The sequence below is a fragment of the Macaca mulatta genome, chromosome 16 (assembly GCF_049350105.2).
Source record: "Macaca mulatta isolate MMU2019108-1 chromosome 16, T2T-MMU8v2.0, whole genome shotgun sequence".
Taxonomy (NCBI): Eukaryota; Metazoa; Chordata; class Mammalia; order Primates; family Cercopithecidae; genus Macaca; species Macaca mulatta.
In genome coordinates this window covers 36,273,820-36,290,661 of record NC_133421.1, presented here as the reverse complement: position 1 = coordinate 36,290,661, position 16,842 = coordinate 36,273,820, and the positions used below count along the sequence as shown (strand labels likewise).

At 51.6% G+C, this 16,842-nt stretch overlaps 1 protein-coding gene across 10 annotated transcripts in view; it reads right to left on the bottom strand.

Moving 5' to 3' along the window:
• Positions 1-16,842, bottom strand: part of KSR1 (kinase suppressor of ras 1) — a 172,614-nt gene that overhangs the window by 33,692 nt on the left and 122,080 nt on the right. For 3 of the 10 annotated variants that reach the window (XM_077970554.1, XM_077970556.1, XM_077970557.1), the window contains exons 3-9: positions 15,018-15,165; positions 9,592-10,051; positions 9,406-9,410; positions 4,144-4,204; positions 1,840-1,923; positions 299-360; positions 91-197 (exon numbers count right to left, since the gene is read on the bottom strand). In XM_077970554.1, coding sequence (XP_077826680.1) covers positions 91-197; positions 299-360; positions 1,840-1,923; positions 4,144-4,204; positions 9,406-9,410; positions 9,592-10,051; positions 15,018-15,165 — 927 coding nt within the window. Of the gene's footprint in view, positions 1-90; positions 198-298; positions 361-1,839; positions 1,924-4,143; positions 4,273-5,005; positions 5,153-5,402; positions 5,625-6,358; positions 6,456-7,027; positions 7,033-9,405; positions 9,411-9,591; positions 10,052-15,017; positions 15,166-16,842 lie in introns of those variants that run through there. The other 7 variants (XM_015118878.3, XM_015118880.3, XM_077970560.1 and 4 more) reach the window with 5 other exon arrangements.

The following is a 16,842-nucleotide window of genomic DNA, read 5'->3' as shown; positions in this document are numbered from 1 at the left end:
ACTTCCCCACTGAGCCTCTGAGGCAGGGGTGCTTTATAGGAAGGACGTCCAGTGGCAGAAGGGGGTCCTCCCCAGCACTACCCAGTGTACCTTCTTTGTCAGTGCTTTGGGAAGGGTTCCAAAATGGGGTTCGGCTGCTCTGTCCACCGGGTTGTTGATGTCCGAGGGGACAGATTCTGTCCTCCGAAGCCGAGTTACTGTTTGAAAAGAGGGAAAACCCATCACCAGGGAACAGGTCAAGCTAAAGATTGATTCACTGAAATCCAGAAGGCAGAGAAGAGGAAGGCAGAAAACTCACATGGCAGGAAGGATATTCTACAGGCAGGGGCTTCTTTGGTACATTTGTTGTGACACTTCAACCTGGTAAAGAAGGGGAGGTTAGCGTGCGGAGCGCCACGTGCGGGGCTCGGGCACACATGGGTAGCTCTGTGTAGCATTCACTCAGGACTGTCTCCATTTCCACAAACTTCTCAACAAATGTTAGCTCGGAAGTAGAGAACACCATGATATTAATAGTAATAGCAGCTGCTACACTGAGCTGCTATGCTGAGCATTTACCACGTTCTGTGTCATTTACCCATCCTCACAGCAAAGTAGGTCTCGTGATGCCCACTTCGACTTGCCCCAGGTCGCCCACCTATTTTTCTTTTGTAAAGAAAAGGAGACCCTCTACCCATACTGAAAAAACTCAAGACAAATCCGAACTTACAAAAAAAAAAAAAAGACGAATTAGACAGACAGTGTTTGCTTTACCAAAGAATCCCAGGGACTCAAAGGGCAGCCCCTCCGGCTACATTTGTGCAATGGAACATGCGGTCTGAGGGTCAGCCCCAGGCTAGGATTGGAAAGAACTGGGTTCTCACTGTGGTCCTGCCTTCTGCACTGAGTCCTAGATTTCTCTCTAATGGGCTGAGGGTGTCCTATTAACCTTATACTGCATCGCAGGACAGCCTGGGCTCAGAGGTCATCCTGTGCTCTCCACATGATGGGAACTAGAGGTCCCTAATGTAAAGCCAAGTGGCCAGGAGCCACAGGAGACCCAGACTAGAGAGAGAAGTCAGCAACTCCCTAGAGGTCAGGAGAGTCGCTGGGAAAGTGATGGGTCCAGCTGATAGGCACAAGACCCACCATCTACCGTGTGACTGGAGCCCAGATGCAATCACACACACTAGCTCAGGTTCTCAGAGCCATCGCCATGGTTGATGCATACATTAAAAATCAGGCCCAGAAAGGTCAAGTGCCTTGCCCCAGGTCATACAACAATGCAGGGGCAGAGTGGGCTGGACACCGAACCTCCAAGGCCACCTTGCATTAGGTGAGGGCAGTGGGACAGCAGAGGACACACTCTGCCCAGCCCACACTGTTCCCTATCCTTGCCCTTCCTTCCCACCAGAAACCACAAGGCATGAGAAAATAAAGTTGGACTTGTACAGAATGTATACCCTGCGCTCACTCTCCCCGTCCGCAAGCCAACTCCTTGTTTTTAGCATCGCCTGTCTGCCTCTCGAGGGCTTCAAAATGTAAGGCTAAACTTCAAAACTCCTTACAGGTCCCAGAACAGTCCTCATATTCCTCCGGGCCTTAGTACAAGACCCTCCCATGGCCTGGAATTCTCTTTCCCCCTTGGTCTATCTTGTAAACTTCTATTCATCCTTCAAAGCCCACCTCAAGTATTCCCTTCTTCGCGGAGTAACTTGCTTAATCTCCCTGAAGAGGCCTGATCACTCCCTGGTGTGCTGAATAGGACTATGAATAGCAAGTATAGGGAAGCGTGTTGGAACTCTGATTTACTAAACGAAAAGTGTCTGCTCCTCCCACCCCCACTCCTCTTCCCATCACCTGCAATGCTTGCACTTCACTCCAAATATCATGCTCTTCTGGCACACGTGGCAGACCTGCGACAGCCAGGACTTGGTGGAGAACCTGCAGGGGGCAGACACAGGCACATGCTCGCACTGGCTGGGAGGCCAAGGCCCAGACACAGAAGGGTTCCCACGGAGCTCCAAGGCAACTGGGAGTCTTGGCTCCATCCCAGAGCCCCATGGGCCCTCTCCCAGATGCAAAGTCATCACTGTCAATATGCTGAAGTTGGTGTGGTCATCTGGCAGCACCAATCTGGCAGCAGCAATCAAGAGTACAAGTGTGCATACCCTTTGACCCAACAGTTCTTAGGAATTCTTAGGAATTTATCCAACACAAGGCCACAAATGTTGAAAGATACATAGACAAGGTATGCCAGCAGCATGTTAGCAGCATAAAGACGGAAAATAACCTACATGTCCATTGATAGGGGCTATGACTAAAGTATGCTCTTTCCAAACAATGGAACACTATGCAGCAAGAAACTAAAACAAGGACGCTTTTTCTGTGCAAATGGAATGATCTCCAAGTCACATTGTCAAGTTAAAAAAGTAAGGTACAATAAGATACGATCCCATTCACATCAAGTTCAAGTACAGGAAAAAAAAAAACTCAGCTATGACGATAGAAGTGAATACCACTGAATGGCAGCACTGTCAACTAGGGAGAACTAAAGGTAACTTTCTGGGTGCTGGAATGTTCTTCATCTTCATCTGGATGGTATACACAGGTGTGTATGAATACATACACATACACACACATAGTTGTGCATTTTGCTCTATTAAATTGTATCTCCATTTTTGGAAAAAAGTATAAGATTGTGTATAACATATGCAGTATTTGAGTAAAAAATAAAGGGGAAAACATACATACATATTTGTTTGTATAAAATATCTCTAGAAGACAACACACAGCTAAGACTTCTTTACAGAGGGGACTGAGGAGTTGGGGACAGGAACAAGAGGGCAATTTTCTGTTGACGTTTCAACGTATCAGTCTATTTTCAATCCAAAATGTAGAACATTAAAGAAAACACGAAAGATAGATTTCAAGGAAGGATGGGGGACGAGTGGTTAGTGTCCTCCAGAAAAAAAGCGCAAGGCTGGTCCACAGGGTGGGGAGGCAGGCCTAAGAGCAGAAATAACTCATATTTTTGGAAACACAGATTTTTTTTTTAACATATTGTATATCACAGTAACAACAGAACAAATGCCAACAGCATTTGGGAAACAGTTTGTAATGCATCCACTAACACTAGCTCATTTGATTCTTATGCCCATGCCAGGGAGTGAGGCAGGTCCAGGATTCTTAGTGTGCAGCCAAGGAAACCAGCTCAGAGAGGTCAGGTGATGTTCCCAAGGTGCCACAGTTGGGATGCTGTGTAACAGGGTCTGGATCCCAGCTCTCTGAACTTAGAGTTACAGAGCTTCTCTGTAAGAAATTCCACTGGTCCAGCAGAGGCCAAAAAAGGCCTTCAGCACAAGGGAAAGAGAAGAGGCTCTGGGGACAAACAGCTGGGTTTGAATTCTGCCTTCTGCTTACTACCGGCTGTAAGATGCCTCAGACGCTTCTGCAAATAGGGTTAACGCTAAGCCTCACAGGATTTGGGAAGGATCACAGATACGCTGTGTAGCAGAGATCCATAAATGTTACTCTCTCTATCCAACAAAGATGGGAGCTTCTGGTGGCAGGGGACACCCAACTGCATGGAGTGCCTTTTAAGGAGTTGCAATCTGGCCTCCTCGAGATGCAACCAGGTCTGTGGAGGCTCACACATATGCACACGTGCTCTCTGTCTCCCTCATTGGGTTTTAATTACTTCTCATGTCAACACTGCAGGTGAGGGGAGCAAGAACCTTAGGGGTGGGGCCCAGGAATCTGGATTTTCAACAGGCTCTACAGCAGACTCTGATGTGCAGCCAGTTTCAGGACTCACGTGACATCTCACCGGATGCAGGGGAAGCTCCTGCAACTCCTTCCCATGACCCTGACCCTATTTCTCCTGGGACCTTTGTCCTGGGAAAGAAGGAAAGTGTTTTCCCTAAGCAGAGTGAGGAAGAGACCCGAGGAGGTGCAGATGACGGAGGTGCAAGTCCATGTGGCCACCCTGGCAAGGCAAGGGTTCCAGGTAAGTGCAGGGCCATGTCCCACAGGTGAAATGGAAATGGACAGACCCGTCAGAGGCAAAGAGCTCGCTGAGAAACAGAGACCAGAACTCCCGGCCCCATGTGGGTTCCAGCCCGGCTCTGTGCTCTGATCCCCCTCCAGGCCCGCTGTGCCTACCTGTGTGTAACCGACAGCCCGATATCCCTCCGTACCATCTGTGGGGATCCATGCGAGAGATCTGCGGGGAAAGAGGCCGGATGGGCAGGCTGAGGAACTCCGCAGGCGACAGCTCGTGCCCGTGACTTCCTAGTTCAGAGACCACAGGCTAGAGGGGGGCGCAATGGTTTATTACATAAGCATCTCCCTGATCTACATCCATCAACACAGGAGCAGGCCAGGCTAGCCCAGTGGCATGGTATGGTTCCCCTCGCCTCGCTTGGTCCTCTAGCTTGCTCCTGGCCTCTGAGGATGGCTCAGTCAGCTGCCTCTGTGATGTTTCTAGCTGAGGAGCAAGGCAGGCTGGAGAGGCAGAAGGCAAAGCCAGAGTGTGGACAGAAGCTTCTATACAGCCCAACCTCTTGCAACCTCTCACCAACACACCACAGGCCCCCAGTGTGCAGGGGCTCAATTCTGGGTACTTCTTGGTAAATGGCTGAAGCTGTCTACCTCAGGTGGAGAGCCGAGGCTAGTCAGCCCATCCAGTGCCTTTCCAGGCAGAAGCCCCTGGAGGATATTCCTCTGGGAGAGGCCACTGCCAGATCTGGGCAGACAGAGCGAGGACAAGGCGAAGCTTTACCACATTCTCACGTGGGCCAGCCCCAGCCAGGTATGAGCCTGAGCCTCTGGGGACTTCTTGAGCACCCTCCTTCTCTGCTGAGAGAAAGGCCATACGCTTTGAGGTGCCTCTCCTGCTGGCCTTCCTGGAGGGCGCTCCCTCTCCCAGCCTGGGATTCCCTGTAAGAACAGGCATCCCTAGTGCAGTAGACAAACTGCTGGAAGCACTCTCTCCACCCACCAGCAGCCCGCACATTCAACTCACGCCCCCATACTCAGCGCCACTGCCTCCCAGAGCCAGCCCATGGGTGGGCTTCGGGGATCCGGGAACCCTCTGGACTGGTTCAGTAGAATGCTGTAGGCTTTTCTCTGGAAAGAAGATCTAAGACTTTCATCCAATCATCAAGGTGACCTGTGACCCAGAAAGGTCAGGAACACAGTGCTCTAGTGTGGCCATCTCATGTCCTCTGAGTCAGAAGGTCCCCCAAGGGTGGCCACTGCCCTCCTCAATCCCAAGTGCTGGTCTAGCACAAAGCTGGACTCATGAAGTGCTGGTTCACTTAAGGCCAAGTACCACATAAATAACCTCCATGAGAAGAGCGTGCTGGAGGTATTGAGTCCTCCCACATCAAGGAGAGCTGGATAAGAACAATCTATCTCACCTGCAGCTCTCCCTGGCACATCTGCCATGAGGCTGACTTGTCCCAACTTCCTCCTGGGGCTCACCCCCACCCATCAGCAGCCAAGGCCACCAAAACACATGGGGATGGCTGGGCGCCGTGGCTCACACCTGTAATCCCAGCACTCTGGGAGGCCGAGGCAGGAAGATCACCTGAGGTCAGGAGTTTGAGACCAGTCTGGCCAACATGGTAGAAACCCCGTCTCTATTAAAAATACAAAAATCAGCCAGGTGTGGCAGCGGGCACCTTTAATCCCAGCTACTTGGGAGGCTGAGGCAGGAGAATCACTTGAACCCAGGAGGCAGAGGCTGCAGTGAGCTGAGATTGCACTACTGCACTTCAGCCTGGGTGACAGAGCGAGATTCCGTCTCAAAAGAAAACAAAAACAAAACAAAACAAAAAACACGTGGGGCTAAAGGTGCCAGCTGCCAGCCTAGGAGAAACAGACTATGTTGGAGTTTCAACCAGTTAGCCCCAAAGCCACCTACGATCTGCCCCATCTTCTGTGGGCATGGGCAGTGAGGTGGTATGTGCACCAGGCACTGCCTTCATCTGATCTGCATGGAGACACTGGCCCTGAAGGCCTAACAATCTCACTGCTCCAGTCCCCGTGTTACCATAGCAATTGGAGGATGGCAGGGCTGGGGCTGTCCTAGAGATGGAGGTGTTGAATGTTCCTCCAAGGTTCTGTGAAGGGCCCTGGCAGTTTCTGCCAGGGCACTAAGGGAGGGAAGTGTAGCTCCTTTCCATGGTCCCCCTGTGCCTCCCTGGGGTTCCTGCAGCCAGCTCCACCTCAGCATAGTTCCTGCATGCTGCACCCCTCCTCATTCCCAAGACCCCGCCCACAGCTACGTGACTCTCCTAGCCAGCTCGGGATAGTACAAAAATAAACTCCTATTTTGCTCAGGCAAAAACCAGACATCTCTGCATTTCCAGACAATTAAAAGCAGACTCCAGAGGCACAGCTGTCTCCCTCCACTCTGACTCATGAGCGAGGCCCCACAGCACAGCCACGTGCAGGAACGTGCTCCCAACCTGGAGGTAGGGGTGGGAAAGGGGGTCAAGGGTTGCCCATGTGTCCTCCCATCCCAAAGGGGCATCTGCACCTCCCATCTTTTGGGGCGTCATTCAGAGTTGTGCTGCATTTCTGCCTCCAGGAATGTCCCTCTCCTGAAGAGTGGGGTCCCGGGACATCAGGTGGGGTTCTGGGGATGGCTAAAGTCCACTGAAACCAGGCAGATGGCACCGCCTTCCCGGGGGCAGTGCTTTACCATGGCAGCCCAGCAGGCCAGAGTCCCTGCTGGAGAGTCTCGGTGGGCAAGGGCAAGGTGGAGACAGGGCTCTTCATGGGGCTGCCCATGGGCCGAGATGCGCTCAAGGTCTCTGCTTCTCAGAGAACAGCTGCCAGCTAGGCTGAAGCCAGCCAGTCACTTTAAGGCCACCTGTCTTAGGGTTATTTCCTGAGGCGGTCACCAGCACCTCTGCTTCTGGACTATGGAGAGGCCGAATGGGCTAAGAGGGTGGTCAAAGAGGTCCACCCCCGATGGCGACAGCAACGCACACACGACTCCCAGGTGGTAGAGGGGATGGAAATGAATCGCTCTTACCAAACCTAGAGAAGACAAAAAGCAGAGAGGGGGATTACGTCACCATGCTGGCTCGGCGCGTTCCTAGAACATTACCTTTGGGCGGGAGCAGGCAAGGGGCTGGGATGCAGGACTTTGAGGCCTGGCTTGAGGCCAGGCTGTGGCTGAGTGACTGTGGGAACCCCTGCAATCTCTGTGGGGACATTTCCTCAATGGAAAGGACTAGAAGGGCATTCCCCGGGCCTCCCCAGGGGACATTGAAACTCAGTGCTGTGCACTTTAATACATTAGCTTACATAAGCCTCGCCAGCAACCAAGCATGGTAATTAGAGTTCAGCCCATTTCACAGCCAAGAAAACTGAGCCTCAGGGGGCTGGCTGAGTAGGTCACATGGCTCACAGTGGGAGAGCCTGGCCCAGAGCCAGGCAAGAAAAGGGGTAAATCAGCTGGAGAGACCAGGCCTGGTGGCTCATGCCTGTAATCCCAGCACTTTGAGAAGCCGACACAAGTGGATCACCTAGGTCAGGAATTCAAGACCAGCCTGGCCAATGTGATGAAACCTTGTGTCTATTAAAAATACAAAAATTAGCCAGGTGTGGTGACGCATGCCTATAATCCCAGGTACTCAGGAGGCTGAGGCATGAGAATCGCTTGAACCCGGGAGGCGGAGGTTGCAGTGAGCTGAGATTGCACCACTGCACTCCAGCCTGGGCAGCAGAGCGAGACTCCTTCTCAGAAAAAGAAAAAAAAAATTATCAGTTGGAGAGGGTGTGGCTGGACAGGAAGGCAGAGATAACAGCCATGCAGAGCAGAGGTAGCCCCTGAAAGGAGAGTCACGCAGGGACACACCCTGAGCCTCCCCAGGGGGCTGCCACTGCCCCCAAGAACACATGGAGCTGGAGGAAACAGAGCACTCAGGGGTCACCAGAACAGCGAGGTGGCCTGAGCGTCACGTCAGTGCTGGTTCTGGTAACTCTGCAGGGACTGGACTCAGAATCCCAGGGTCTGAGGCTCAGTCACTGGCTGGAGTTTGAGGCTAGTTGTATCATCTGCCTGAGGCTGTGTCCCTGCCACCTTCCAGCATGCGAATGAGACCAGAGCTTTCCTAATGTTCTTCTTGGGAGAAGACAGAAACAGAGGGACTGGGTTGAGCCCACTGTGAGATGTCCTCTGACCCATGTTCGTGTGGTCATCATCACTGCATTCTACAGCCCCTTCTGGGTGGGACCCAGGCCCCAGCAGGACAGCCCAAGAGGGAACAGCAGGGTCAGTGACACCTGGATCTCTCCTCCTTGGGTGGCACACTCAAACCCATTGGAGCTGTCCAGGCTCCATCCCATAAAGGACCTGAACAGCATGCACTGGGAGAGGGGATCAGGCCCATTCCAAAGATGACTCCAAGGCCCAAGATACACCAGAGCCCAAGGAACCCCCTAGAAAATGGGTGCCCTTGTCGCTTCTTTACCTTTTGGCTAAGATCAAGTGTAGAAAAGTGGTGCCCAGGCTGAGGAGAGAAACCAGGTGCCCCAATCCTCGGGGTACAAGAAGGTAAGAGGCACCCAAGGAGAACTCTCCCTTTCTTTCTGTGCTGTCCACAAGGGTATATTGACAAGGGCAATCTTTGTAATAAAAAAAGACTATAATCTAATGCCCATCAAGAAGGGGACAAGATAAACTATACAATGAAATAATATGAACAAGTCAAACAAATGGGGTTTAAATAATTATAGACATACACAAAACTGCTAGCCTGGTTGGCTCCTGAAAGGGGAACCACGTGACTGAATAAAAATGGTGGGGTAGAGTTTTCACCGCGTACCCTGAGAAGCCACAGAGCTGCTGCACTTTGGATCGTGTGACTGTCTCACTTGTTCAAAATCCATAGATAGAAAAAACTTTTAAGTCAAAAACTAAACAAAAGAGTAAAATATTCCAAGATGTACTGACATGATGTTCCCAGAGATACCAAGGGAAGTTGAAAAAACAAGTCATGGGACAGAGTAGATGGTATGGTATCTGATAGTCACTAGTGGTTTCCACCAAATATTCCAGTTCTCTCCTCTTGGGCGTGTGGGCAAAGAGCACAGTTTCATTCTCCTGTTCAGGTTGGGCCAGGAATGGTGAGTGGAACTTCCAAGAAAGAGTACTCAACTGCCAGGGCATGACATCTGGAACTCACTTTTCCCCCTGCCACCGTGGCCAGCAATGCTCAGACAGTCTGGGCCCGGAAGGAGGCTGACCCATGATGGACAAGATGGACAAGGCGGCATGAGCAAGAAACAAATCTTTGTTCCTTTAAGACCTGGCAATTTGGGGATATCTGTTATTTCCGTGTAACCCGGCCTACCCTGACCCATACGTGGCATCACGTCATGTGCACGCACGTGTACATACAGAACCAAATCTAGAAGGATTCAGGCCACACCGCTGAAGCAGTCTGAGGAATGGACTGAAAGATGGGGGTACCTTTTACTTTTGACTTTACATGCTTCTATAGGGGTTGATTGTATTGGTCCTTCCATGTATCTTTATAATTAGAAAACCACAGAGGGCACTTTTGGTAGCTGCCCAGAAGGAGCACTCACCTCATCGAGGAGACCTCGTCAATGCGGTTCCCCAGCTGAGACTCGTGGGACTTACTCCGGGTAAGCGTGGGGAAGCTGGGCAGCAGCTGGAAGACCTTGCGGCTGGGTGGGGGGGGCGTCCGCGGTGGCTTCAGCTTGGTGTGCCGTCGCAGCTGGGGTGTGGTGGGCGGGGTGATGAAGCTGTGCAGGGCACGCGGGGTCAGCCGGCCACTGGCATGCAGGGGAATACAGGTATCCGAGAGGCCCTCACTGAAGCTGGGGGTGGGGGAGTCTGAGGCAGGCAGACCTGACACGGAGATGGAGCGTGGGCCCTGGGCACTGTTGCCTGCTCTGCCCAGCTGGGAGCTCCCCAGGGGCCAGGGCAGGCTGGCTGGTGAGAGAGTGTCCGTGGAAGGCCCCGAGCCACTTTCCCGCCGTGCATCCAACGAACTCCAACTGGAGTCCTCCTTATGTTCCCCTCCTGTGGACCAAGACGTGAAGTCACAGATGGTCGGGGCTGGAAGGCATTCACAAGGAGATGGCCAGGAGCCAGAGATGTTCAACACCTGGTGTGAGGCTGCACTGTTTCTTAAGGGAAGGCTTCAACTATCAACCTTTACCTGGTTTATAAAGGCTTCACACTCATGCGCACATATTATGTAGCCAACCACGAGGCCCTCGGTGCAGATACTACCACAGGATGAGCATCCCTAATCTGAAAATCCAAAATCCAAAATGCTCCAAAACTTGGGAATTTCTGAGCATCGACATGACACTCACAGGAAATGCTCATGGGAGCACCCCGGATTTCGGGATGGGGAATGCTAAACAAGTAGGCATAGTGCAAATGCTCCAAAATCTAAAAAAACCCAGAATCTAAAATGCTTCTCATCCTAAGCATTTCAAATAGGGGATACTCAACCTGTATTTTTCTGTTTCATAGAGAAGGAAGCACAGCTCAGGAGGAACTGGCTCGTGCAGGGCTCTTAAGGGCAGGTCTTGGGGGAGCAATCTAGGAAACCCACCCCAAAAGTGGGTGACCTCAGAAACTGAAGGGGTGACCAAGCTGGGTGTGTGAAGGAAGGAAAAACTCCACTTTAAGAAAATTCAAACATTGGGACAAGGGGTTGTTCTGAGCATCCAACAGCAAAGTGCCCCAGGGCTTGTGAAAAAAGATCCAGGAAGAAAGGGACCAACAGCCACTTTCTTCTACGCCAGCCTTTGAGTGACTGTGGGCTGTCCCTACCATGACCCTCTGCCTGAGGCCCCTGAGGCTTGTGTGGCTCTGTGGGGCTTGAGCTCCAGCCATTCAAGCACATGCTGGATGCTGGGTGGAAAGGCCTATAAAGACCCATCCTTGTGCTTGAAGAGTCGAATGGGCGTGACAGGCACATAACACAGTATGTATGCTCTGTGCCAGGACAGAGACACACAGGGGGCTCTGCAGAGGAGCAGACCCTAAATCAGCTGTGGGGGTGGAGAGAGGGAGTGTGCCAGGGATGGTTTCCCAGAGGAGGTGGCACCTGGGCTGAGTCAACTATGGAAGAAGGTGGAGAAGGAGCACCAGGCAGAGGGAACAACATATGGGAAGGTAAGGGCATATGGCACCTTCTGGTCACTACAAAGGGTTTTGTGTGCTGTCAGAGGTAAGGACAAGCCGGGGAGAGGCAAGGGATGAAGTTGGAGGGGTCAGCCCAGTGGGGCCAGATCAGGAAGGGCCTTGAATGTCTTGCTAAGAACTTTAAATCTCATACTGAATTGTAATCCCAATGTTGGAGGTGGGGGCTGGTGGGAGGTGACTGGATCATGGGCATGGTTTCTCATGACTGTTTTAGCACCATCCTCTTGGCTTGGTGCTGTTCTCGTGAGAGTGAGTTTAAAAATGTGTAGCACCTCCCTGCCCCCTCTCGCTCTTGCTTTTGCTCCTGCTCCTACCCTGTGGGACGCCTCACTCCCCCTTGCCTTCCGCCATGCCTGGAAGCTTCCCGATGCCGCTCCAGAACCAGAAGCCGCTATGCTTCCTGGAGAGCCTGTAGAACCATGAGCCAAGTAAAGCTCTTTTCAAAATAAATTATCCAGTCCTGCAGATCACCAGGTCAGGAGTTCGGGACCATTCTGGCCAACATGGCAAAACCCCATCTCTACTAAAAATACAAAAATTAACCAGGTGTGGTGGTGCATACTGGCAGTCCCAGCTACTTGGGAGGCTGAGGCACAAGAATCACTTGAACCCGGGAGGCAGAGATTACAGTGAGCCGAGATCGTGCCACTGCACTCCAGGCCGTCTCATAAATAAATAAATAAATAAATAACCAACCCAGCCTCAGGTATTTCTTTACAGCCTGCGAGAAGGGACTGATGCACCTGTGTTGCACAAGCCTGCCCTGCCTCCCTCCTCCCTCCGGCAATGCCTGTTCTTCTCCCCAGTGTACAGTGGAGGTCACTGAGACTCGGGGAGGTCACAGACACTGCCCAAGGCCAGACATTTAAGAAAGTGGTGGGATGGGAATTGACAAGTTCGGTCCCAGCACCATGCTCCCCGCCGCACCCCCCACGATGCTACTGATTCTGAATAACCTACAGCGGAACAGCTGTGGGAGGTAACAAGTTCCCCATCATCAGAGGTGGTCAAGCCACTTATCAAGAATGGGGGGAAGAATTAGCCTTCCCAATTCACAAGTTTCTTTGTACATCCCATCCCCTCTTCAAACACCCTTCCTCCCACCTGACTGCAGTGACCTTCCATTCAGGAACCGACCGGACAGGAGCTGCTCAGTCCCTGTGCTCCCATACCACTTGCTCCTTATGAGCTGCAGCCATGACTAACACTGTAGCTCATAGACTGGCCTATTGGAGGCACCAACCAGGTTTCTTGTTGAGCAGATGAAAGAATGAATTTCATGAATCTACGAGCAAGCCCGCCACCAAAGGAAACAAGCCCCAAATTTGCAAGTTGCCTATTTAATCACCACTGCTCTTGGGCCCACTTGAGGATGGCCAATGGGTCCTGATGTGTGCACTGACACCAGCTGATTGGCAGTGGCTGCTTGAGAATGACACTAGAGTCACCACAGAAGCATCTGTGGGTTAGTGATATCTTCCTCGGGTGAAGGACTGGGAGGATCAGCAGGAACGTTCACCTCCTATTCACCAGCACAGACAACCATCCTTCACACACTTTTTTTTTTTTTTTTTTTTCTGGGTGAGACAGGGTCTGGCTCTGTTACCAAAGCTGGAGTGCAGTGGTACGATCTTGGCTCACTGCAACCCCTATCTCCCAGGCTCAAGCCATGCTCCTACCTCAGCTTCCTGAGTAGCTGGGATTACAGGCACATACAACCACTGTTTGCTAATTTTTGTATTTTTTGTAGAGACGGGGTTTTGCCATGTTGCCCAGGGTGGTCTTGAACTACTGAGCTCAAGCAATCAGCCTGCCTCCGCCTCCCAAATGCTGAGATTACAGGCCTGGGCCACCATGCCCAGCTGCTCACTCACCTTTCTTTAGACCAGAGATTGCAAAGGAAATGACTTCAACACTTTCTATCACCTCATAGGCCTCACACTGAAAAGAACATCTAATACATGCCAGGCTCTGGTCTGAGGACTTACGTTAACTCATTTCCTCTTCACAACAACCCTGAGAGAGGTGTTGTTATCACTGCCATTTTCCAGATGAGGAAACTGAGGCACAGTGAGGTAAAGTAACTCAGCAAGGTCCCAAAGGTTCTAAGTGGCCAAGCAGAGTGCTGGGCCCAGACAGGGCCCAGGCGGTCTGATTCCATAGCCCATCCGTACTGTGACTAGACTGCTCTCACCAAGCCCCAAGGGGGTGCAATGAAGATGCTGTGATGCATGATCTGACGGGATCACTGGTATCCAGCGGATCCCAGCAGGTGCCTGTGAAGTGCAGCCAGCACTGGGCAGATGAAAGGCCTGTGTCCTGGACTGTGATGGGGCCAGAACTCTGCTGGGACTTAGCTGAGAACTCTCAGAACTTAGCTGAGACTAAATGAGAGAGAAGAAACCTAGAAAATGCTTCTTCTTCAGGGGCCTCCTCTAGGGCCTGCTGGAAAAAGCACCCTCTGAACAAGAAACCTGAGTTCAAAGCCCAGCTCTGCTCCATGCCAGGTGTGAGGCCCCAGATGATTCATCCAACACCTCCAGTGGTCACAGAGGTCTCAGCTACAAAACGAGCTCAGCACCACCTCTTACAATGGTGTGGCCACGATATGTGTGTCACGCGCCTGGCACACAGTAGATGCATAAATTAGTGGTCTCCCTCCCTTGGCATCTAGGACAAGTGGACAGCAGCCTTCATGACACAAATGGGTCACTACCACTTAAAAGCTGACTCTTTCACAATTCTTTAAAATCCAGACATGAAGAGGAAGGAAAGAAGGGCTGACAAATTACCCCCAAAGATCTCAGCTTGGGTGGCAAGCATGGGGACAAACCAATCGCCATGATAGCCCAAGGTTCAAATCCTGGCTCCGTCACCGACTGCTGTATGCCCTTACCCAAGCCCGTTCCCTCTCTGGGCTCAGTCTCCTCCTGTAATATGTGGGACCAAGAACACCAGCCACATCTCTGTTGTGTTGATTTTCAGCAGCTGCCGGGAGACCTAACAGGTCAAGATTTTCTGAATTGAGTGCAACTTTCTACACTGTGCCGTGTTCAGAGGACTTGATACAATGAGGGCAGAGAAGAAATTAAGCCCGATCCTCTCTGGGAAGAAAAAAACCAGGCAGAATACACACCTCAGTGCCTTCCTTAAGCCTCAGGCAGAAGGAGATAAGACAGGGGCCTCAGATAATTAAAAAGCAGGCCTGATTTCATTCATGAGGCATATTTTAATGCCTTATCTATGTGGTAGTGGGAGCATTAAGTCAGGCATTTGAAGCTGTTTCCAAGGCAAGATTTAGAAAGCCTGTGAATAATTCCCAAAGACCTCGTGGCAAGGCCAGGATTACACACTTTGCCTCGGACAGCCACATACAAACTCCCAGCTAAAGAGCCATAGAGTTTCCCTAATCACCCTTGGCTCAGGCCCACATCAGCGTGTGCCTTCTGAGCACAGAACCCAGCCAGCAATGGGGACAGGAGAAGGCGGGGAGAGCGCTGGGGGCTGGAATGTGGGAAGCTGGCAGAGGGTACACAGAGCCCTCCACAGAGAGGAAATCATGCCAGGCCAGCCCAGCAGACAGGCTTGGGATTTCTAAGCATGGCTGAAGCCCCCTCAGATTCGGCCAGGCCAGCCCCAGCAGGACCCAGAGCCCTGAGGACCCTGGGAGAGCTTCTCAGGAGGCTGTGAACATCCAACCCTGGCCTTTCCAGGCTGCCCCAGAAACCCTGGCCACGCTTGCCCCACTCCATCACCCACCATGGTGAAGGCCACAGCCCCCAGGGCACCAGGCCAAGCAAGGGAGAGGGTGGCAGGCCCCACGTACCCAGGCCTGTCACCTTCCGCAGGCAGGTGAGGGCATACTGCAGACGACCACACTCATCCCCGCTGGCCCCGCAGCGCCGCAGCGTCTCCTTCACCTTGGCCTCATTCATCTCCAGCAGGGCATCCAGCGTGAGGTCGTGGGGGATCTCCTGAGGGGACAGAGGGACAGGCAGAGAGGCGGTGAGCAGTCAGCCGGGCCGGGAGCCCCTCAGCCTCAGGCTGGCCTCCTGCTGAGTGGCAGGGGCCAGCTGCTGGCTGGGCCGGCCTCTGACCAGAGCCACCACGTGCTTGGGGACACAGGCAGAGCTCCCTGGCCCCCACCCTCCAGGCTCCCAGAGACAGCAGCTGAAGCAGACTTGGTGGGGGGTGAGGGGAAGAAGTAAAGACCAGAAAGGTTTGGACGAGGGCATGTTGCCCAGCTTGTTTCTTCTTACTCCTCTGCACAGAAAAAACAAAACAAAATAGTGAATCATAACAACTTTTTAGGATGACGAGTACTTCAGACAAAGATGACCCTTCACAGTTTTGTTGTATCTGAATCAGACAAGAGAGATTTCAAATCAAACTGGCTTAAGAAAGGAAGGATTTAAAAAAAAAACCCTCGCCAAACACTGCGGAGGCACTAACTGCCCCACCTGATTTCCGTCAAAACTTTTCACTGGGTCCACTGGACAGCTGGAGAAACAGGCTCAGAGAGATTATGTCACCTGCACGAGGTCACTAGGCCACACGGTGAAGAAAGTGGTAGGCAGAATTTTAAGGTGGTCCTGTGACCTTCGTTCCGTGGTGTTGCTCCTGATCATTTTACATTACAGCAGTCTCTCTCTTATCTGCAGTTTCAGTTACCAGCAGCCAACCCTGGCCTAAAACTACTGAATGGAAAATGCCAGAAACATTCCAGAAATAAACAATTTATAGTTTTAAACTATGCACCATTCTGAGTAATGTGATGAAATCTTGCGCCATCCAGCTCTGTCCCACCGGAGGCGTGAATTGTCCCTTTGTCCAGCATCTCCACACTGTCTCCACTCCCAGCCTGTTGGTCACTTAGGAGCTGTCTTGGTTATCAGATCAACTGCCACGACCTCTTCCCACACAGGCACTTTATCATCTCACATCATCACAACATGAGGGGTGAGAACAGTACAGAAAGTAAGGTATTTTGAGAGAAAGAAGAGAGACCACATTCCTGTAACTTTCATTATAGTATATTGCTATAATTGCTCTATTTTGTTATTGTTGATTATTAATCTCTTACTGTGCCCAACTTACTAACTTTATCAGAGGTATGTATGTATAGCAAAAAACATAGTGTATATACACACACACACTCACACACACACACACACACACACACAAACACACACAGTAGTATCCATGGTTTCAGGCATCCACTGAGGGTCCTGGAACATATCCCCTGCAGATAAGGGGGGATTACTATATACAGCAAAAGGGAAATTACCCAAGTAGGCTTCATCCAATCACAAGAGCCCTTTAAAAGCAAAGGGTTCTCTTGAGCTGGTAACAGAGAAGTCAGAGACCTGAAGTGTGAAAAGGACTCAGCAGACTTTGAAGGAGGAGGGGAATGGGGGTGGCCTCTGGGAAAAACAGTAGCCCCTGGCTCACAGCCATTGAGGGAATGAGGACCTCAGACCTCCAGCCACAAGGAAATGGATTCTGCCAATAACCTGAATGAACGTGAAGTGGATTCTTCCCCAGAACTTCCAGGTAAGAGGAAGGCCTGGCCTACACCGTGACCTCAGCCTTGTGAGATCCCAAGTAGGGATGTAAGCAGAGCCTGCCTGGATTCCTCCACCTAGAGAACC